At 44.5% G+C, this 23,764-nt stretch overlaps 1 protein-coding gene across 1 annotated transcript in view; it reads left to right on the top strand.

Annotated features, from left to right (window-relative positions):
• HTRA4 (HtrA serine peptidase 4) overlaps nt 1–22,040 on the top strand; it is a 559,742-nt gene extending 537,702 nt beyond the window's left edge. Inside the window, exons 8-9 of the mRNA XM_069617917.1 lie at nt 7,983–8,078; nt 21,450–22,040. Coding sequence (XP_069474018.1) covers nt 7,983–8,078; nt 21,450–21,615 — 262 coding nt within the window. The 3' untranslated portion in view covers nt 21,616–22,040. The remainder of the gene's footprint in view (nt 1–7,982; nt 8,079–21,449) is intronic.
• Nucleotides 22,041–23,764: the final 1,724 nt, after the last annotated feature.

Here is a 23,764-nt window from a genome sequence, read left to right on the forward strand (position 1 = left end):
CTAAGGAATATGCAGAGAGAGCTGAATGAGACTTTGAGAGTACGATCTGAGAAAGATCTGTTCAGGCTGAAATGTTCCTATTATGAGTATGGTGAGAAATGCGACCGCTGGCTTGCGTACAGATTAAGGCAACGGCAGTCAGAAGGTACAATCAGTTCCATTGTAATGGCAGGTGGTTTGGTGACTTCTGATCCAAAACAGATTAATGAGACGTTTAAGGAATATTATGAGAAATTGTACCAGAATGAATTGGGTGTCGGTGGTGTGGATGGGTCCTTTTTGGATGGTTTGGATATACCTAGAGTGAATGATTTGGAGAAGGGCATGTTGGGTGAGAGTGTAACTGTGGATGAGATGAAGTTGGCGATCAGAAAACTGAACTCAGGCAAGTCTCCTGGTCCCGACGGTCTACCTGCTGAATTTTATAAAATCTTGCCGGATTCAGCGGTGGAGCTTTTACGAGATATGTATGTGGCGTCTAGGGTGGGGGGTCTGCTTCCTGCTTTTACCAACCATGCCACTATTTCGGTTTTTCTCAAGAAGGGTAAGGATAGCAGTTTGCCTTCAAATTATCGTCCGATCAGTTTGATTAATACGGACAACAAGATATTGGCAAAGTTGTTGGCTATGCGTTTGCAGACTTTACTTGTGAAATTGGTGCACACAGACCAATCAGGTTTCGTTCTTGGTCGAAGAACTTCTAGTAATATTAGAAATTTGTTACTGCTGATGACGCATGCACAGGATTTGGATGATGGATTTGGATGCCATTTTTTCTTTAGACGCGGAGAAGGCGTTTGATCGTGTTGATTGGAAGTATCTTTTTTCAGTACTGCGCGCTATGAACCTGGGGGAAGAATTTATTTCATGGGTTGCCCTGCTTTATGCTTGTCCAACGGCCACTGTTAGAACTAACGGACAATCATCAGATTCTTTTGTGCTACAGAGGGGCACGAGACAGGGATGTCCTTTGTCTCCTCTGATCTTTGTTTTGGCAATGGAGCCATTAGCGATGACCTTGAGGTGCGATGTGCAGATACAGGGATTGAACGTTCATGGTGCCGATCAAAAATTTTGGTTTTATGCAGATGATCTGCTATTATTATTGCGGAATTTGAGAGTGTCCCTTCCGGCCTTATTAGATGTTTTGGATAGATTTTATGCAGTGGCAGGGTTTAAGCTCAATTGGTCTAAATCCGAGGTGTTGCCGATTTCAGGATACTGTGATAAGAATTTGATTACGAGACATGGATTTCAGTGGTGTGAAAGGAAATTAAAATATCTGGGTATATGGCTGACCCCGTTGGTAGATGAGATGGTTGTGGTGAACATGAGTGAGGTGTGTAGTGACTTGAAAATAAGCCTTTTGCTGTGGTCGTTACTTCATTTTTCTCTTTGGGGCAAGGTGAACGCTCTTAAGATGAATGCGGCTCCGAAAATTAATTACATTCTGGGTATGCTTCCGGTGAAAATTGGTCAACACTATTGGAAGAAAATTGATGGTTTGTTGCAGTCATTTTTATGGGATAACAAGCCGACACGGCTCAAATTATGGAAACTTCAATTACCCGTGGAAAAGGGAGGACTGGGAGTTCCGAACTTTAAAGCATATCATTTAGCTTTTTCCAGTCACTTCATTGTACCCTTTTTGGTAGACTCACCTGATAAATGGGCAATTACTGAGGCGAGTTTGTTGGGCCCGCTTCCTCCTAGGGCGATCCTCACGGCTACGAACAAGTTGTGTAAGAAATCGCCTTTGACAGTTTTTCTGAGAGAAACGTGGAGACATATACATGAATTGCTAGGATCGGTTGCTATGAAAACCACTCATGCATCCATCTGGTTGAATCCGTTGATTTCTGTTGGAGGTAGGTCTTTATTCTGGCCTGACTGATTTTTGAGTGGAATTTACTGGATTGATGATGTCTTTGTGGATGGTGAGTGGATTGGTGAAAGAGAATTACAGGCGATATTTAACATTGACAATTTCCGAACTAATGATTTCAGAAAATTGAAAAGATGTATAGGTGATGTAGTAGAGCAAGGGGGTGCACTGGTGAATCTCTTTCTTAAGGAGAGGGAGCCAGGTGGTTGTTCCATTGCTAGCAGGATTTACAAAAGTATTGTGTCTGCTTATGAGGAGAATTCTGGATTGAAGGATGAGTGGGGGAGGAGATTGGGGTGTGAGATCTCGCCTGAGATGTGGTCTGAAATGTGTGCGAATGTTAGCTTTGTGCTATTAATTTGGAGGAACGGTCGAGACAAGTAAAGATACTCAATAGAGTGTTTTGGTGTCCAGAACGAATGTTCAAGAAAGGGATGATTGATTCGGATGATTGCTGGTGTTGTGGAAATGGATTGGGAAGTTTGGAACATCTTCTTTGGGAGTTTATGCGTGTGCAGGGATTTTGGCATGATGTTTGTTGTGTCTGCGTGTTTTGAATTTGGATGTTGAGTTGGATTTCATGATGATGAGTTTGGGGGGGAGGTGAGTTGCTAGAAGATCTCTCTGTTTCACGGAAAAAGTTTCTGGTCCCTGGTGTTAGTTTGGGCAAAAAACTGGTTCTGAGGGGCTGGAAAACACGGATTGCACCTATTGTGGAGGACTGGATTGAGGGGATGTCTGGGCTTGCAACCATGAAGAGGGTGATTTATAAGCGACAAGGGAAGTTGAGATTGCATGAAAAGATTTGGGATGATTTTCTGAGTTTGTACTAGTTCTTTGATGGTTATTTGTATATTATATTCTGTGTGTATTTAATTGCTTTGTTTTAATTGTATTAATTGATTTGCTTGTTTATCTTTGTGTAAATCTTATAAATAAATAAATAAAAAAGAACACTAGCTCTCATTGGACAGGCTCGTAAAGCAGACCCAATGGCATGAGCTTAGAATGCTAGCCCTCATTGGACAGGCTCGTAAGGCAGACCTGATGGCACAAACTATAACATTAATTAGACGCAATATAGAACATCCATTCAACACCTTTGCTCCGAGGCACATGCCGTCCTGCAGACTGTATACATGATTCCTCCACTCGCCGTGCGGGATCACAGCACTGTGGCTTTTGAGTTCCTCCAGTTCATTTTTTGAAATGTCAGATGCTCCAATTACTGCTGTCGGCCTGAGGGTCTACTGTCTCCGGACCACCTCCTGGTCCCTCATAGCAGTTTCATCCTACAGACTGCTCATGTCGGTTGCCCATAGACAGGCCTTATGTGCTTTCCAAACGTGGATAACAGAGTGCAAGACCCATTAAGTACACCTGTAGAAATATAGCCCATAGTAGTATGGCTGAGGAGGAACTGCATTCTCATGCACCCTGTCACTCCCAGTCCAGATAAACTGATTCAGCCACAGGAGCTCTAGGGTTTGCACAGTGATAGAAGTGTACCGGAAAAAGTTGTGAACTGTGACTCCGGCAGGGGAACAGAGTAGCAAGGAAGGGAGCAACAAGCAAAACACATTTTTCAAGGGTTGCAGCCATGCTGGTTGACAGCCAGTTGAGTTGAAATTGATATCAGCTCAGCTGTAGGTGATATCCGGTGGTAAAGTGGAGAAGTGTGCATTAACTTCACAAAGAACAGTTCCAGAATGGTGAAAATGGTTGCAAAAAGTAGTGGAGCTGTAACAGTAAAAAAATAAAAGTAGCAGAACAGCACCTGCAACCGTTCCCACTCACTTCGACCACTGGGTTTGCTCAGCATCTCTGATGACACAAGTGCAGTTCTGAAATACATAACATGGTAAGCAGGATATCAGGAAAGTGAGCACATGTTGGGCATAATACAACAGATCAGGTGGTGTCCTAGTTGTATAAGCAAGGCAATAATGGCGAGCCCAGCGGTACCTTGAGTCCATAGGAGTGGGGAGGAGACAAATGCACCACACTTTTACTATGTTATGTTATGTTGATTTATGCTGCGCACAGCTACCGCCCAAGGGCACCCTCTACCTGACTACAGTTTCATATGAAATGCATTTAGGTCCCTGTATTTCGCACCGCTTGTGTCAGAGAAGACGGGCAACTGGCCAGCATAGCATGGTATCAAAAGCTAAGGATAGGGCAAAGGGGATTAACACAGGTCGCCCCCTCATCTGTCGTCTCCAGTAGGTAGTGGGAAATATGTAGTAAAGATGTTTCCATCCAGTAGGGAGGACCGAAACCGGACTGAGCAGCACCAAATATATTATTGATAAGTGATCGGCAGTACCGATCAAGCGACGAGCATATCCCGTTCAATTCGACCGGTTCTTACCACTTTGAAAAATCTAGTGGAGAACCAATATCTAACTCAAATATATGCAAAAATTGGTGGCACAATTCAAACACAACAGGACTCTCTCCTGGTGATCCACTGTAGATCAGTTGGGTAACGTGTTGAAAAATAGGAATACAGTGAAATAAAAGAAAAGGATGTATTGAAATTTTGAGTTATTCATTGAGAGAAAAGGAACACATTGGGCCTCATAACAACTGTGCCGGTCCAGTAACAACATTGCCGGTAAGCCTACCGGCACCGTTGTTACTGGACCGGCATAGTAGGACTCTGCGGGTGGGTGCCGTCCTGCCCTACAGGGTCATACCTGGCATGCGGAACGGCACGCGCCCACAGAGTTTCGCAAAAGCACCGGCACCGTTATTAAAGGGTTACCAGCCGGGCTTGTAATGAAGCCCATTGACTGAAAAAGTAACACAGTGATACCCAGTGAAATAAAATACATTTTATATAGGAATTCGTGGTACTGTGGTGCTTTTGGAACAAATTGGTTCACACTGTTGTAAAAATAACCTTCATATACAGCTGGCGCATTCAGGAAAGTACCAAATGCAAATATAGAATTCCTGGCGATGATTCGTGACCCCTTTCTCCAGTGTTGTGTTCAGATCAGGTTCAGGGAGGCCTAGATTACATAGCAGGTTTATTTGTAAGGATCATCTTCGCAGGTGGATCTGTAGGCGCTGATGTCTGTTGTCACTCATCTCGGCCATATGCAGTACATAGCTTTCTGGTACTATACGATCTGCGTGATATTTTCAGCAAAGACATGTCCACAGCCTCTTTGAATGGATGGAGCACAACACGTGTCAAGAAGGCATGAATAATGTCGCACATGCCTGCTTCCAGAGTGCAGTGAAACTTTCAAACAAGCACCTGGGAGCCGAGTCAGCTGAGTTTCACTGTGGCTCCTCTGGAGGAATGGAGCAGGACTCATCGGGGTCTGGATATGAGATGGTGTATTCTAGAGTTGGGCATGGAACACCCACCATTGTATATGAGACAGCATCGGGCACATCTCTCACTTGGATGCTGTCTCTTATTGTAAGGAAGGCACTGATATCATCTCAAAACCTTAGCCTTTATGGCTGGAGAGAGCGATGTTTAAGGCATAAAGCTTGTTTTTTTTAATTTTTTTATTTTTATTTGTATTGGCTGAATTTAATCAACCTTTCAAATATATAGATAATACAAAATCATTAAATATATACAAAGTACACATCCATTAATATATTTGCACTAGAATTCATAATGAAAAAGAATCAAGGAGAAAATGTTTAGAACATCACAATATAAAACCCTATATAGAATTGAAATTGAAATTAAACAGAAAATAAAGAAAAGGAGAATATCATATATTAAAATTCAACAAATGTGACGAATTTTACATCACAACACAAGATCTACAAACACTTCTTGAAGTCACCTAGACCAAAATTACTAATTGAACTTATTCGTCATGATATATACGACAATCAGAATTGTCACTTCAGATCTCTAGGAGAGAAGACATTTCAACATCGTCTGCTCTCTCTTCTAACTTTAAATTTGTCAGGTAGTTAACAGTCGCTATTTGGATTGGCATAGTGTTCAAGCCTAGTATTTTGGACCAACATTCTTGCTCTGTGATTTTGCCCAATCGTTTACAATGCCTGCCAAAAAAGATTTCTCTTTTTGGCCGAAGTACATGGCATTCAGTGACTATATGAGCTAGTGTTTCGCGTGTTTTCGCCGCACAGAAACGACATATGTTTTTTTCAGAGGTTAAGAGTTTCCATTTTACTTTGAGATCAGTTTAGGCCACAAGTTAAAACGTAGGAGGAGAATACCACTTCGCACCTTGACTGAGGGACATCGTATCAGATATTGTGGCAGAATACTGATTTTTTTGTGGGGAAATCGAAGCTCATATCCATCTTGATATGTTAAACATAGTTCCCTAGTTTTTATCCAGTCCAACTGGTAGATCTTTGATTTTACTTTGTCTGGATTGCCTAATAAGGTCTCAATCGATATCTCCTCTTCAGCTAGTATTTGGTATACATTTTCTAGCCAGTTAGTTACAAATACATGTTTAACCGTGAACATATAGTGAGAGATTACCTTCAGCAAGACATTTCGTTCAGTTGACAAGATACATTTTTTAAAGAGAGAACACACTCGCCAGTTATAGTGCGCTTGGAGCGAAACCAGCCCAAGCTCATACCTAATCCAGGCTGCCGGGACACATTGAGGGAGGTGTAATACCGCTCTCCAGTTTTTGGCTTCCCATTTGGTGAATTGGAAGGGTGAATCACAAGGGATAGTTTCCGATCCATACATTATGGACCTTGGTTTTTATTGAGGTTGATCCTACCTCGGGTGTTAATTCCATAGTAATCCACTGCATTACCGGCTGCGTAAAAGTACATGCTGGCGTTAATGCATACACATTTGTCATGCAGAGCATCAACAGCAGGCGGACATGTAAGTCCGCCCTGCCCCCCTACTTCAGCTGACAAATTGTGGAAAGTCCCTTAGAAAAGCGCACCACCATTTTTACCAACCTACGGGATGCACTAAACGAAACCCCCAAATTGTTTGCTGTGGCCCCCTTTTTAATCTTTCCTCAAGGCTTGATGAGTCAGCACCTGTGCTGCACTGGTTCCATTTGTTCTTTTCAATTGAAATGCATTTTTCAGAATGAATGATTTTCAGGATCTCGAGAGGAAACCTGTCTTTCTTGGACTGAAATGAGAGTTGGACCTGCTAGCTGTAAGCTATTCTGCTCTGTTCCAAAAGCTGCGACTCTGTGATGTCTGACACAGAAGTGACTAAGTTTCCAGCTTCCGGAGACCTCAGGCCTGCCGTCTGGGAAGCTTTCACCGGTCTGTTAGCTCGGCCTGGGCTATGTCTTTAAGTGTGAAGCAGGGCCACAACTAAGGAGGCTTCCTGGCAGAGCGACCAGGGAGCCCAAAACGAGTACAAGTGTGCGTGTAACCTTTGTAGGCGCCCTACAGCTCTTCCAGTTCACCATCAGGTCCCGCCTACAGACTCCAACTCTCAATGGACTCAATATGACTTCACACATTGAACATGCCAAGCTGAAATTCTGCATCAGAGAGTCATTTTGCCTAATCGGAGGACCCTACACTGAACATGCAGTCAGCGCATATCACCAGAGCAATCAGAAACGAACAGGCAACAGGACACCGCCATAGCACACTCTCAGTCCATCCTCCCGCTGTTCCAAAATTCTGAAACTATACATCACAGTTATATGTACAGTAGAAAACCCTGCGTCTTCTAAATGATTAGCACACACTTGGTGACCACATGCCTCCACTTTTAGAAAGTAGGGGTTTGTCTGGCTCATGAGTGCTTTGCCCCTTTTGTTCCTCCTTTCTGGAGTTCAGTAGTCTTGTGGGCTGTGCTGCACAGAAGGTACTCCCAGGGCAAGGTAGGAAGGGGCGTGGGGTGGTGTATGGGGCGCATGTGCAGCTTGGTCTTGAGGCCTGTGGGCATTTGGCGCGTTAGGAGAAATTAATAAATAAATAAATTATGACAGTGTACAGTAAGATTTGCATTCTAGCATGCGAGTGATACGACTGCATGATCACTGCTTGGCCAGTTGGGTCTCTTTGGTTCGCAGGCTGCGCCCGGCGTTTGGATATCAGCACGTTGTCCTGTGCAAGATTGTGACAATGTCTATCTCTCTTGCAGTCTCATCCGTGAACTTAAAATCCGCGATAAAGACTTCCCTGATGTGAACTCTGGGGTGTATGTGTTCGAGGTGATCGCAGGAACTGCTGCTGCAAGGTAATGTCGAGCACTTAAGAAAGCGTGCATGTGAGACCTGCCTTCCAATTCCTGCCTTGTCTTATAAAGAAAAGCAAATACATGCCTATGTTCAGGGCAGATGGTCTTGAAATGAAACTATTGTAAATGCATGGTTTCTGAGTTTTCCTGAATTAACACATCTTCTGTTGGACAAATTCCAAGAGCAGCTATGAGTCTCGCCCAAGACCATACACAGACAGTAATTCCCAGCAAACCACCATTTGCTGACCTGCAGGTTCACCTAGTGCTCTCTAAATATTATTATTAAAACAATGTATCAAGCGACAGAACTGGAATTTAAATCAATTTGTTATGCAAGATGAAACATTGATTGAATAAAGTAAATGGGGCAGAAAGTACCCTTGCACATTCGGTTTATTCAGAAGGGGCGCCCCAGGAATACTGAGTGCCTTCAATGCTACAGAATGTCCCCTCTATAAAAGCGAACCCTCCGGTGGTTTAGCTCCAACCCTCACACGTGTGGGATACCCAAGGAAATAAGAAGAATTCTAGGTGTTACACCGATGCTAATACCTGACAGAGAGGCATCAGGGCTATGAGACACATTGAAGGGGGAATGTAGGTTCCTTACTCACAAGGGATCTTTCCTAGATGGAAGGGCAATCCTGCATTCAAGTGGAGGAAGGGCAAGGCCTATTATGGGAATGTATATGAGCTCATTCTAATGAGCCTTTCTAGGTGGAAGCGTATTAAAGAAAAAAGGGGGTATGCCGTGTCCAATTGCACCAAGACGCAAATTCCAAGATGAGATGTCGCCAGCTGTGAGGATAGTAGTCTGTGGCAACGCTACACCATAGAGCGTATATAGTGTATGTATACTGCTAGCTCTTCGCGCTTAGCCTAAAATTCGAATGTACAAGTAAAGAAACTCTTGAAAAAGGGTTGTATATCTGCTGGTAGACACAAATTATTTACATGTTATGTTATTTTGCATTTATATAGCGCCTTATGTATCATTGGTATGATCTCAAGACGCTGGTAGGTTGAATGCCCTCGGGAACCATAGTTCAAGTCAGTAGAGAGAGTGAGTCATAAGGTGCGTGGGTGCACCGGATATGTGTGCAGCTGGTGTGGCACTTGCATGATAGCTGCTTCTTAGTGGTAGGTGTAGTGGTTGGGAGATCAGGAATATGTGTTCATTCTGGTGGGTTGATTCCCAGACTGATTTCTGGCTGCGTTAGGCCTAAGGAGATGCATAGACTAGCGGGTGTCCAGAGTCAGCTGTTTTTAATTAGGATGATGAGGAGTATGTGGTGGGTGTTAGTATGAGAACAGCTATATCAAATGTGTCATAGTATCACTGTGTTCTAGTTGAGTGGTTGTGTATAGGAGAGAGTAAGCGTGGTGATGAGATATGGTGGTTTTCAGTAAGGTGCTTGAGATCTTACTGAACATCTGAACTCCATCCATCCTGGGCACTCCATCCGTCCCACACACTCCATCCGTCACATGCACTCCATCCGTCACATGCACCTCATCCACTACATGCGCTCCATCCACTACATGCGCTCCATCCGCTACATGCACTCCATTCGTTCCATCCATTCCATGCATTCGATCATTGCATGCACTCTATCCATTTCATGCACTCCATCCATTGCATCCACTCCATCACTCATGCACTGCATCCGTTCCATCTATTCCATGCACTCTGTCATTCCATGCATTTTATTCGTTCCATGCACTCTATCTATTCCATGCACTCTATCCATTCCAGGCACTCTATCCATTCTATGCACTCCATCCGTTTCAATGTACTCCCTACGTTCTATGCACTCTATCTGCTTATCCGCATTGTCCCTTTCATCCACTCCGTCCATTCCATCCACTCTGTCCGTTCCATCCACTCCGTCCGTTCCATCCACTCTGTCCGTTCCGTCCGCTCTGTCCGTTCCGTCCGCTCTGTCCGTTCCGTCCACTCTATCCATTCCGTCCGCTCTATCTGTTCCGTCCACTCTATCCGTTCCGTTCACTCTATCCGTTCCATCCGCTGCATGTTGTCTATCCGCTCCATGCATTCCATTTGATCCATCCGCTCCGTCCGATTTAGCCACTCCATGCAATCAGTCTACTCCATTTGATCCATCCACTTCACCCGATCCATCTATTTCATCCGTTCCACCCACTTCATCCGTTTCACCCACATCATCCGTTCCACGCACTTCATCCGTCCCATGCACTCCATCCGTCCCACGCACTCCATCCGTCCTACGCCCTCCATCCGTCCCACGCCCTCCATCCGTCCCACTCCATCCATCCCACGCACTCCATCCGTCCCACGCACTCTATCCGTCCCACGCACTCCATCCGTCCCACATCCCACACACTCCAACCGTCCCACATCCCACGCACTCCATCCATCCCAAGTCCCACGCACTCCATCCATCCCACGCACGCCATCCGTCCCACGCACTCCATCCGTCCCACGGGCTCCATCCATCCCATGTGCTCTATCTTTTCCATCTACTCCATCCGTTCCATCCACTTTATCCGTTCCATCCACTTTATCCGTTCTATCCACTCCATCCTTTCCATCCACTCCATTCGTTCCATCCACTCCATTCATTCCATCCATTCCACGCACTCTATCCATTCCATGCACACCCTCCCTTCTATCCACTCTGTTTGTTCCATCCACTCTATTTGTTCCATCCAGTCTATCTGTTCCATCCAGTCTATCCGTTCCATCCACTCTATCCGTTGCATCCACTCTATCCGTTCCATCCGCTCCATGTGTTCTATTCGCTTTTTGCGTTCCATTTGATCCATCCACTCCATCCGATCTAGCGATTCCATCTGATCCGTGCGGCCTATTTGATCGATCCACTTCACCCGATCTGTCTACTTCATCCATTCCAACTACTTCATCCGTCCCACGTGCTTCATCCATCCCACGCACTTCGTCCGTCCGACGCACTTCACCCATCCCATGCACTTCATCTGTCTCACGCACTTCATCCATCCCAGGCGCTTCATCCGTCCCAGGCGCTTCATCCGTCCCAGGCGCTTCATCCGTCCCAGGTTCTCCATCCGCCCCACGTGCTCCATCCGTCCCACGTGCTACATCCATCCCACGTGCTACATCCATCCCATGCGCTCTATCCGTCCCACGCGCTACATCCGTCCTATGCACTCTATCATTCCATGCACTCATCCGCTCCATCCGTTCCATCCACTCCATTCGTTCCATCCACTCCTTCCGTTCCATCCACTCCATTCGTTCATCCACTCGATTCGTTCCATCCACTTCTTCCGTTCCATCCACTTCTTCCGTTCCATCCACTCCATTTGTTCGTTCCATCCATTCCATGCACTCTATCATTCCATGCATTCTATCCGTTTCATGCACTCCATCCGTTTCATACACTCTAACCGTTCCATCCACTCTGTCCGATTCTGTGCACTCCGTCTGTTCCGTGCACTTCTTCCGTTCCATCCACTTCGTCCGTTCCATCCACTTCATCCATTCCATCCCCTCCATCCATTCCATCCCCTCCATCCGTTCCATCCACTCCATCCTTTCCATCCACTCCATCCGTTACATCCACTCCATTTGTTCATTCGTTCCATCCATTCCATGCACTCTATCATTCCATGCATTCTATCCGTTTCATGCACTCCATCCGTTTTTAATGCACTCCATCCTTTTCATGTACTCCATCCTTTCCATCCACTCCAACCAGTCCATCCACTGTTGGAGTGGATGGAAAGGATGGAGTACATGAAAAGGATGGAGTGCATTAAACTCCGTCCACTCCGTCCGATTCCGTGCACTCAATCCGTTCCATGCACTTCGTCTGTTCCATCCACTTCTTCCGTTCCATCCACTTCGTCCGTTCCATCCCCTCCATCCGTTCCATCCACTCCATCCTTTCCATCCACTCCATTTGTTCATTCCATCCATTCCATGCACTCTATCATTCCATGCATTCTATCCGTTTCATGCACTCCATCCGTTTCATGCACTCCATCCGTTTCATGTACTCCATCCGTTTCCATCCACTCCAACCGTTCCGTGCACTCCATCTGTTCCGTGCACTCTGTCTGTTCCGTGCACTCTGTCCGTTCCGTGCACTCCGTCCATTCCGTGCACTCTGTCCATTCCATGCACTCTTTCCGTTCCGCGCACTCTGTCCGTTCCATGTACTCTCTCCGTTGTATGCACTCCATCCGTTCTATCTGTTCCAAGCACTCCATCAGATCCATGCAGTTCATCCGTTCCATCCACTCCCTCCGTTCCAACCACTCCCTCCGTTCCATCCACTCTATCCATTCCGTCCACTTCATCCGTTCCGTCCCCTTCATCCGTTCCGTCTGCTTCATCTCTTCCATTCACTTCATTCGTTACACCTACTGCATCTGATTCATCCGCTGCATCTATTTCATCCGTTTCATCCGCAGTATCCATTTCACCCACTGCATCTATTTCATTCCTCTCATCCACTTCATTTATTTCATCCACTTCATTCCTTTCATCTACTTCATTCCTATCATCCACTTCATCCACTTCCTTCCATTCATCGATTTCACTCGTTCTATTCAGTTTTTCGTTTTAATTTACATCAGCAGATTTAGTTTTTGATTTTTCTCGCTCGGATCTCGATGCTGGATTGTTATTTTTTTTTTTGATATAGCAACCTTGGGCTACTGTTTTTGTTGCTGTTATCATGTTAGAGTTTAAGTGTCGATTTTAGGGGAAGAGCCACGTTTTCAGTAATTTACGGAAAGACATGAGGTCCTCGGTGAGTCGGATGTGGGGTGGAAGTGAGTTCCACAGAGTGGGGGCCAGGGCTGAGAATGATGATCCACCTAACCTGACTGAGTTGGTTTTGGTATTACTAGGAGGCTGGCAGAGCTTGATCTTAGAGTGTGTGGTGGATGGTAGGGCTTTAGTTTGTCCTGAAGATATTGAGGTCCGGTTTTATGCATTGCTCGGTGAGAGATGCATAAGGTTTTGAAGGTCACCCTTCGGGGAACCGGAAGCCAGTGCAGGGTTTTGAGAGCTGGGGAGATGTAGTCTCTTGGGCCAAGTGCTAGTAGCAGTTTGGCCGCGGCATTTTGTGCTCTTTGTAGTTTATTCAGGTGGTATGCATGGACTGGGAGGTAGAGAGGGTTAGCATAGTCCAGTCTTGACATAACAATTGATTGGACCGCGTAGAGTCTGTTGGGAAATGTGAGGTATGGAAAAATGTGCCTAAGAGTTTTGAGATGGTAGTGGTTGGACTTAGAGACGTTATTGACTTGGAGAGAGAGGGTTAGGTCATCGCGTTCCCGCTGGATGTATTGCTACTAGCACCCTGGGTTTTCAATCCAAAAAGAGCGCTGACAGCAATCTATTTTTTTTTTAATATAAGGGATGCCCATGCGGCGTCCTGTTCATTCAAGCAAATTACCTACCCAAGATGACCGCCTCAGGGATATAAATAATTGTGCAGATACGAACTAATTTTGAAAGAATTATTCAAGTTTGTGATATTCTTGATGCGTCCGTTTATTCTCTCCAAATTCAACATATGTTGAACAGCCAACACGTGTTTCAACTTTCCGTCTTTCTCAAGGCTGTGTATACAACAATTAAAGTTGATTCACGTGATTACCATACAGTTATTATGAAAAGAAATTGATCTAAACAGAAATAACATTTGAAATAACAATTGTTTGCATTGGATGTATGCCAGTACAGTTGAGGTTCAATGGTACAGACCAATAACGGGAGTCGAGGAGAATAGAGAGGAAACAAACAGACATATAGGGCCTCATTACGAGTTTGGAGGCAGCCATGCCCTTAATAAGGTCCGGGTCCGGGTTCCCTGAATGGGGAAATTCCAGGCCATTCCGATTATGGAGGGCCCAGTATTTCCCCATTTAGGGAACCCGGACCATCCCCATTCCCATTTGAGCCCCCATACGGGGCCCATTGACATAAAAGATACGTTTGTCACAGATTGTCATTCGTGCATGTAAATCCCCACTGTTTAACAAATAAATAATACAGAAGCTTTCATGCAGGTTAGTGTCAAAAAAGAAAGCTAATATCCAATATATAGTGGATAATTGTTGCAAAACCTCTCAGCATACTAATAGCTTGCAGTGATAATATTGCAAATAACTAATAAGTGCAATGAGCAGGGTGGGTTGTGCACACACAAACCTTACTAGGTGGTACCTTCCTAATATCCGTGGTGATGCAAAGCAAACTTGTGTATTATTAACGGGTCATTCACCACCCCAATGTGTAGTCTTTAATTCCTATCTCCATTGTGTTCGAATAACTATGATAGATTGCTCACCTATACTTCTCAATTGGTATGACCTGCAATTGGTTGGGTAAGAGTTAGATTTTCGAGCAAAGATAAAGGACAATGCTATTGAATACTGAGCTCAAAAAGTAAACACAATTATTAATTAAAACATACCGTGTTAGGTGGGATTTGTGATTGTCATGTTGAGCTCTATTTGTATTCTAAAGGCTCCAGTGTTTTGGGCAGAGAATACATTTGTCAGGACCCAAAATGGTTGGGAACCTGTAAAAAGACTTCCCATTGGTGAGATGTCAAAGTATTAAGTCCCACTATTGAGAATGCAACTTCTTGTCTGTGTCTAGTAGACCCCCAGTATAGGAGAATTGATTCCATCTAACGAACTTACTGGTTAGAATGTAGGTGTCCTGTCTGGAATCACCTATTGTGGTCTGCATGCATTTCACATGCACCCACAATGCTTACATTCACATCAGAATGTCATATCTTTTGGCACATATTCAAAAAGACTTAGGGCCTCATTACACGGAAGGCGGTGAGCCATGGCGCTATTAGCGCCATGGCTCATGCCGGTAAAATACCGGCACCGCCTTGGCGGAAAGGGGATTTACCGCCCCATTCCAAGGTTGGAGGGGCGGTAAATCCCCCTTCCGCCATTGCCCTTCCCCATTCCCATTTCTGCCCCATAGGGCTCTATGGGAATGGGGAAGGCGCTAATTACGGCACCGCAATTTTGTGGTGCCGTAATTAGCTCCGAGGTCCCTTTGCGGGTTGGTTTTTAACGCCTGCAAAAAGCAGGCGTTAAATCACCAACCCGCAAAGGGACCTCGTAGTACGGCGGTAAGGGTTAACGGTCACCGTTGCCATTAACGGTGACCGTTAACCCTTACCGCCGTCCGTGTAATGAGGCCCTTAATCTACACTTCAATTCCCAATGTGCTTTGCGCACGCCGAGCGAGTGACATCATCCCGCTATATTATAACAACCAAAATGAGCTGGAGGTGAATGCACAGAGTTTCCGCCCATTTCCGGCGCAATTTCTGCAGCGAAATTAACACTGCAGTAATTGTGCATAAAACGTCCCATTGAGTCCTATGGACTCAAAAAATGGGGACTAACACGGCCACTTGTGATCTGGGGATAATACTGCCAGACCAAGTTGCGGTAACGGTAATTGCGTTGGGCAGTATTACAGCAGATTTACTGCCGTGGTACCACCCAACTTCTGGTAGAAGTTATGGTGGGTTTAAAAAGGCTTGAAAAAGACCCGTTCACCTGAAATCTGAAAGTAGAATAGTCCATTTGAGCCAAGTCACACATTCCACAACGCCACCCAGTAACCATCGCTGGAAGTTCACCCCCAGTTCCGAGCCACATCGGCGAAGCTTTATGAGTTTGCATTTGGGCTAATTGCAGACTCTGATACAGGTAAGCACGAAAAAAAACAGAACGTGCCTAAAGATGATGGGGCTTATATCACAAAACAATTGAAATAAAAGAGCAATAAGCTAAGGGAGAGGGTGTTTAGGGCCAGAGCCCTAAATTATGTAAGGGGTGGGGTGAGAGGGGCAGGTGAGGTAATTTGGGATCCCATGTGTGTATTTCCTCTCCTTCTGAGGGGGAGGAAGGCAGGTGGTTTACATGACAATTACGAGGTTGTACCTAAGGCAAAACCAGGGACAGGGAGTTAAACACCTTGACCTTTCAGGCAAAACCAGAACAGGTGGAAGACTACGTTTTAAGTGGCAGCCTCTCTTCTCCTAGGATGTCTGATGCAGTCATTGCCCTGTGTTGGTAGTGCTGCACGCAGACCTGCTGCTGCAATCTAAGACCACACGTTGATTCTGAAGCCAGGCGCCTGGCTGTACAGCTCTAAACCCATGAAATATTCATGAGTCATAAGAAAAGAAGGCATTAGCCTAAGCCGTCCTAAATCATTAACCCACAAAGCTAGTGCCATGTTTTCAATTTCAGTTATCTTTTATAGTGTCTGTACAGTTGGTTGATAATGAATGCATTGAGCTTTTTAGACACATGCACTATTCAATGCTATGATGCAGAAAGGACACAGCCCACTGAGATGCGACAAACATGAAAACCGACCCCTATGTGACAAATGCAAAGCCCACATTATTCATTCTTAAAGCTCAATTCACAGGCAGATGTCCATGTGAAAACCTGATTTAAAAAAAGCATCCAATAACCTCACAATTGATTAGAACATTGGTGCAGAAGATATCCGATAAGAACAGTGTTTTTGAATTTCCACTTTTTGAACATTGTGGATTTTTCTACTGGTGTGTTAATTTTACTTGCATTCTCGCTCACTCCACGACATACCAAACTTACCAACTGAGAGATAGCTATGATCAGGTCGTAAGGACAAGGACAATTACCAATAGCATCCGGGTCCAAATTACACCAAGCACCATCAGACCACCGTCGACAGATAGCGAGGGCATAGGAGACGGCCAATCCACAGCACCAAATTAGAAGGGGGATCAGACAAACCTAATCCATTAGACTAGGTATAATACAACATAGCCGGGAATGCACTGTGCCATCGCCCACAACGGTTAGATGGACAGAGGAAAGTATCTACTAAGCGTAACCACAGGAATACTAGCTATATAGGAAAGATCTGCAAGGACTAGGATATACAAACCACTAACCCACCCTCTAATCTCTGCATACCTAATTCGCCCGAAAACCAATACAACCATTTCTCGCACAGCAAACCGCACACACTTCGCCACACCGCAACAACAACCTACAAACACATAAACTGCACCAACAGCACACAAGGTCTCGCTTCGGTCCGATACTCGCACCAAAGCTCAGCGTACGGTGATAACCGAACTGAAGCCGCCAACAGCACACCACATCTCTCACTCTCCTACTCCCTCTTCACCCGACTAACCTAACCCACCCGCCTTCTTGTTTACAGATCCGCCTGAGTACCTGGGGACCAACTCCGTTGGTGACGGTGTGCAATATAAATACCTTTAACATTAACATTTAACATTGTTGAAGGCAGCAATATATCTGTGGGAGACTTGCGAACCCCGCAATCTCTTTGACAGAGATGCCATCATGGATAAACTCTATCAATACATTTCTGGCAATGTCCAGAACCTGTAACTCTGCTTCCCGAAGGGAAAGAGTTTATTTTCTTCAGAAGTAGTTTGGGTCTGGCTGTAAGGAGCTTTAAGCTCCCAACATACTATGCAGTTTTTTTGGTTTTGACTCCCTCTGCTCCTGGGATTGTGTTAAGGGGACTCTGGGGTGGCAGGGCAGGATTGCCGGGCTCCGGGAGGCTCATTGGTGGTCTGGGGAGCTGTCCTGTGACTGTCCTTTGCCCAAGGGCATAGGACTTAGTCACACCATCCACAACTTTTTCCAAGGGTATGGTGAAACTTTAAACCCCCTCTTCTAAGCCAATTCGAAAGGTTAACACCATTTCTATCTCTTTTGTACAAATTGCAAAATACAGTTCATACATACAGTGTTCCTTTCAAACTCCTCTTCATTAAATAGGGAAAGCCTGATTCAGTTGGATAAGAATGGCCCGAAGACACAGCAGCCATGGAAAACAGTTTCAGTAAATTGACTTAGTCTATTTTCTATTTTAATGGTGGTGGCCATTTTTATTTCTTTTTCTTTTTCACCACAGGGAGTGAATGCACACAGGAAAGGCAGATTGTGGTTGGTCCATCTGCCTTTCCAGGGTGCACATGGCAGGTTCTCAAGGCCCTTCGGGGTTGCAAATTGGTACCAGCCAGAAATGCCCACTCTCACCCCTGTGGTTTGCAATGTGTATGGAACCACTGGCAGAACAATTACAGAGGACTTCCCTGGTTGAAGGAATTCAGGTGGTGGAAACAGAATTTAAGCTAGGATTATATGTGGATGATGTGTTATTGCATGTAAGGAACCCACACACTTTGGCGTCAATGGATGTGATTTTGCGGTATGGGGAACACTCAGGTTTTAAGATTTATAGAACTCAATCTATTCTATTCTCATTTGACGTAGAGGTTAGACACATCAGGGCACTTGAGCACTTAGGCATGGAAGTAAGGTTAGAGAATATCGATTATTCAGGGCAGATCATCACTAGTAATTTGGGGGGGGCTATGTGAGACCAATTTCCCACCATTACTACAGAAGTTATACAGTGAAATGTCGATATGGGGCAATCAAACCATTTCCTGGATGGGCCGTCTCAATGCATTAAAGATAAATCTCCTCCTTAGGCTATTGTGCCCGTTTCAAGTGCTCCCGATAGAAGTACCAGACATATTGTTGAAAGAAGCTAGGGGGTGCATGCTTCACTTTCCATGGCAGAGAAAGAAACCACGGGTGGTATATAACACCCGGGTATCGGCCAAAGAATTTGGGGGGTGCGGCTCCCAGACTTCCACACTTATTATAGGGCATCACAGTTGCAGGTTTTGGTGCCTCACTTAAGAAGGACAACGGTAAACAATGGGTGTACCTGGAGAACCATCATTTGCGGCCGGCAACGGTGGGTGAATGGTTATGGGTACCAAGAGAGAAGATGCCATGCAGGATTAGAGAACACCCCATACTTGGAGTTGTCTGGAAAATATGGTGCAATGGCCCAGGGACTATAGGGGTCATCATTTGGCCATCACCTATGAGTCATTTATGATATTCCAGATTTATATGTATTACAGAGCTGGTTCGTAGCAGGATTGGCACGGGTGGGGCGGTTGTGGGGGGGGTGGAAAATGTATCTCTATCCAGTAATTGGAAGAAGCCCTGCATATAGGGACACTGTCCATATTTTCTTTTTTACAGTTCAGGACGGTGCTCATGGCAGAGAAATGGAAAATGCAAGTCCAAAGGGAGCTCACTTTAACAGAGAAATTCTTTGGCACACACGTGGAGATGAAGGGCTTGATTTCCTTGTTGTATTCAGCTTTCATGGAGGTGAATTTGGGTGATGGGGGGGTACATAGGGACTCCGGGTCAAGTGGGAAAGAGATCTGGGCAGGCAAATTGATGATGGACTTTGAAGTAAAATGTTAAGGAGATCATTTAAGACATCAATTGGGTTCCAATTTAAACTTCATGGGATAAAGTTATTGCATAGGTGGCAATATGATCCAGTCCATCTCTCCAAAATGTTTGTGGGAGTGAGTCGCTGTTGTTGGCACAATTGCGGTGAATGGGCCACGTACTTGCGGTCATGTGATAAGGTGTAAATGTATTGGACAGAAGTGTTTGGAAGTATAAAGGCTGTGGAAGGGATTACACAACCCTTGGAACTTATGCTTGTTCTTTTTGGGTTGGAAGAAAGAGATAGGGAACTGAAGGGTCTGCCACAAAGGGTACATTTTCTGCTGATGGCGGCCACGGCATGTCGGGCTACCTGCTGGAAAAGAGCGTTACTACCTGGTATGCAGGAGTGGTCCTCGAAGGCTAAGGAAATATACTTAATGGAAACAATTACGGCTGGCCTTCATGGAGGGAGCTCTGACATGGAAACGGGGTGGCTGGATTTGTGCAATAGGTTTATGAATGTATAAGGGAATTTGGATGATCCAGGACGGAGTGTTGAACTCAGTCTTGTGCATGATGGACAGCGGGAGTTTCATGCTCTCGCCCCTGAGGAACTCCCTTGATATGTGGGAATCGCTGTACATAATAACACAAACCTCTATTGATATATTGTCACATATATGTTGCACACACGACCCTATATCTGGTGGTGAATTACAGATGATGTCGCTGCTTGGGGGCGAGGGGTGTCGGTGGGGTTAAAATACAGAGAGCCATGGTGTTTGTTATTGTTGAACTGTTAAGATGTTGGGAATGAATGGTTTCCTCTCACAAAGGAAAAATGCGCCACACAAATTCTTGTGATTGAAAAACCAATTTGTAATAACGTATTAAAAACACACTGTGATGCCCTTTAGGATTACACGTATTTCAGCACAACATGTGCCTTTATCAAATCGGGGCAAATCAATCCAATTTCTGGTCTATTTTCTTTAACATGTCAAGTTGAAAAAAACGAGTCAATGGGATCAATCCCTCCTTCAAAGTGTGCGTTCTGTCTCCTTGCGTCGGCCCTGAATTGAGGCGCAGGACCCAAGAAAGGTGGCACGGACAAAACCCCAAACTATTTGCCTGTTAAGATGTTGTATTGTATTCTCCTTGTCATGACTTAAACTGAGAAACATTGAAATAAACAAATAAAACATGCTTCTGTGTTACATCTATGGACCAGATTATCAAACATTAGCACAAGTTCTAAAAAGTGAGCAAATGCTTTGATAATATAGAATGGAGAAAACAGGTTTTGTCACAATCTCTGTTATCTAAAAACATTCTCGCTGGGGCAAACATAAATGATACTGTTTTTTTGTACTATGTTTGCTGCATTAAAAAAAATCGGTTTGTACATTTTCTTCCATGTTGCTCATCAAACATAGTAAATAAAACATTCTGTTTCCTTTTTGCCCTTCTGAAGACATGTTTAGATAATACAAATTGGGGCTAAATCTGTTTGCTCCATTCCCAATTATCTAAACAGTAAAATCGGTGCAAAATTCACTTGCTCCACTTTTTTGCACCTGTAATATGACTTCAGGTTGGAAGTGCAATTTGTTGAAACCTGCATGCATGCTTGTGTCAAGTCACATACAATAAACAGGGGATGTGGGAGGAAACAAGAGACTGCTATTCGATAACTGAATGTAGTATAGTGTGTTCAATGGCCTCTGTATTCTGTAGACAAAAGAATGATATATATCTACTTTGCCACCTCATATGTGCTTTTGTCACATTAATGTATTTTAGACTTCAATAATGTGTCAGCTATGTTGTCACTACAAAACATATTCTACCCATTCCTTTTTTCTACAAAGCATATTGGCAACAACCAATGTGATCGGTCCACATAGGCAAAGTTAAATATTGAATAATTAAGGGGTAAGCTTTACACAGCACAAATGCGTTGTGTGGAAGTGAATGCTCTGTTGGAGAGAAAATCCAAATGACTGCCATAAGAATTTACATCTTGTTCATTGTTTGTAGCTCTGGAATGCGAGACCATGATGTCATCATAAGCATAAACGGGAAGACGGTAACCACCACTGAAGAAGTCAGTGAAGCTGTGAAGAGAAGTGATACTCTATCCATTGTGGTTCGCCGAGGCAACGAAGATGTGATCTTGAATGTCACTCCAGATGAAATAAACTAAGCGCCACCTGTTCACCTGAGGACCTGCAGCACATGCCTATCTGTGTGATTGGGCAGAAACCCATTCTGTCCAAAGAAGATATCACTTTCATTGTTGCCTTTTTTGTGCCTCTTTCCAACAAGAGCAACTTCAGCTGCTCACATGACTGATGATCTTCTCCAATCAGCACTATACAGTGATCCCCTGGATCATGTGTGTTACGGAATGAACAGATGGGCTCAACATGATAACTTTCAGATAATCCTTCAGTGTTATGTTTATACAAATCAATGTTACCAAGTATTGTTTATCGGAAAATATATGTATGCAAATATGTTTCAATGTTCTGCTACCCTTTGTTACCTTATACTGTAGAAAACCAGTCTCTTCTTCTGTAGATTACACAATAAATGTACGAATGGAACAAGAGAAACCGCTCAGACATATGAGGCGACTTAAGGTAACTGTTCTACTTTACGTAAATATACATTTAGTATTTATGGGCTTTAAAAAGAAGTGATATATGGGTAACTTGCATATCTCATGAACTGATTGGTGAGTTACGGAACACGATGGGCCACAATTAAGCCTCATATAGAGTTGGGTGAAGAAATGTGGGAATTGCCGATATTACCCTTTTATAGTCGATGGAAACCGCAGCATTAGCAATGAACTCTGCAAGGCAAAAAACAGTGAATTAACTGGCAGTTATATGCGAGAAACATGTAGAAAAGGGTTTGATATTGCAATTTACATTGATCCTGATTGTGAATTGAACATATATGATGTTGGCTCAGAAAAAAGGCCCAGCTCAAATACGGCGAAAACTGTAATAAAAGATAGCTTCACATACTACAAAACAAATGGTGTGCACAGGCAGGTACTGTCAGCCCTGGGGGCCATCCTGATTTTGCTCTTATACAAGAGCATATATTTGTAAACTGAATGTAATTAACAGAACAACTTCTGGCAGTAGCATTCTTTCACTGTCATGTCAATGTCCCCTCCTTCTTTTTGTATACGTTTCTTAACTTTCCACTCTGCCGTTTCCTGTTTTGTCTTCCCCCCTAGAAATGTTCCCCGCTTCTCCCCTGATTTCTGGGGAGTGGTAGGGGTGGAGATTATTGTATGTGCATCGGTGGAGTCCCATGTATTTCAAAAGAAAATTCAGGTTGGAATGTTAGATGAAACCAGTGCTTAATTTGTAAAAAAATAAGTGCCAGTGCCCAAAAAATATTGGCCCCATAATGCCAGGCGCGGCGCCGCCCCGCAGTGCGGACGCGCGCCCCCGTGCCAGTTCAGTGCTAGACCTACCTAGATCGGCCCACCAGCAGCCCATCACACTGCTGCTGCTCCATGTCACATGTTTGACGCTGCAGCAACTGCTGGCACAGGCTAGTAGTGGGATGAATGGGGAAGGGCACACATGGGTTGAGAAAGTATAATGCTTTGAAGTTGGAAAACACTTACTTGTTATGGTAGGCGTAGTGGTTCCAGCATTCCGGCAACCCCAGAGGCAAAAGAGTGCATTTGAACACACTTCTAAGTTCTAGATCACACTTGTTAGATGGGAGAGAGGAAATTATGTGTAGGCGCACGCTTGTGCGGTCACACACACAAGCAGATACACATATATATATATATATTGAAATAGAGAGAGGAGGAGAGAGACACACAGAGGGGGGCAGAGAGAGGGAGAAAGAATAGAAAAGCAGACACGATTAAGAGTAAATCAAGAAAGACTATTAGGAACAAGAGACAGGGGCATACAGAGTTGAAAAGGAAGAATAATGGAATAGATAGGGCAGGAGAGAGATACGGGGCTTGAGAGGGGAGTTGAAGCGTGAGAGAAGGGGGCAGACAGAAAGAGGTGGAGTTTGAGTGTGAGAATGGGAGAGGGAGGGAGATTTGGGACAAGGCATAAAGAGACAGAGAATGAGGGAGACTGACAGCAAGACATACATGTTTGGAGCGATGGGGAGGGGGTGAAACAGAGAAAACGGGAAACTATCTTGATGAAAGTAGTGTGGGGATCAGGACTCCAGCTGTAACCGTGCAGCCTTCCGGGGGTCATTTTGTAAAAAGGATGTTAATTGGAAACAGCAGCAGCAGACCTCCAATGGTAGCCCTTATGTGCTGCTGGGTCTCCTGCATGCAGATTTCAACTAAA

Source organism: Ambystoma mexicanum, chromosome 10 (assembly GCF_040938575.1).
Source record: "Ambystoma mexicanum isolate Mex_15411 chromosome 10, UKY_AmexF1_1, whole genome shotgun sequence".
Lineage (NCBI taxonomy): Eukaryota > Metazoa > Chordata > Amphibia > Caudata > Ambystomatidae > Ambystoma > Ambystoma mexicanum.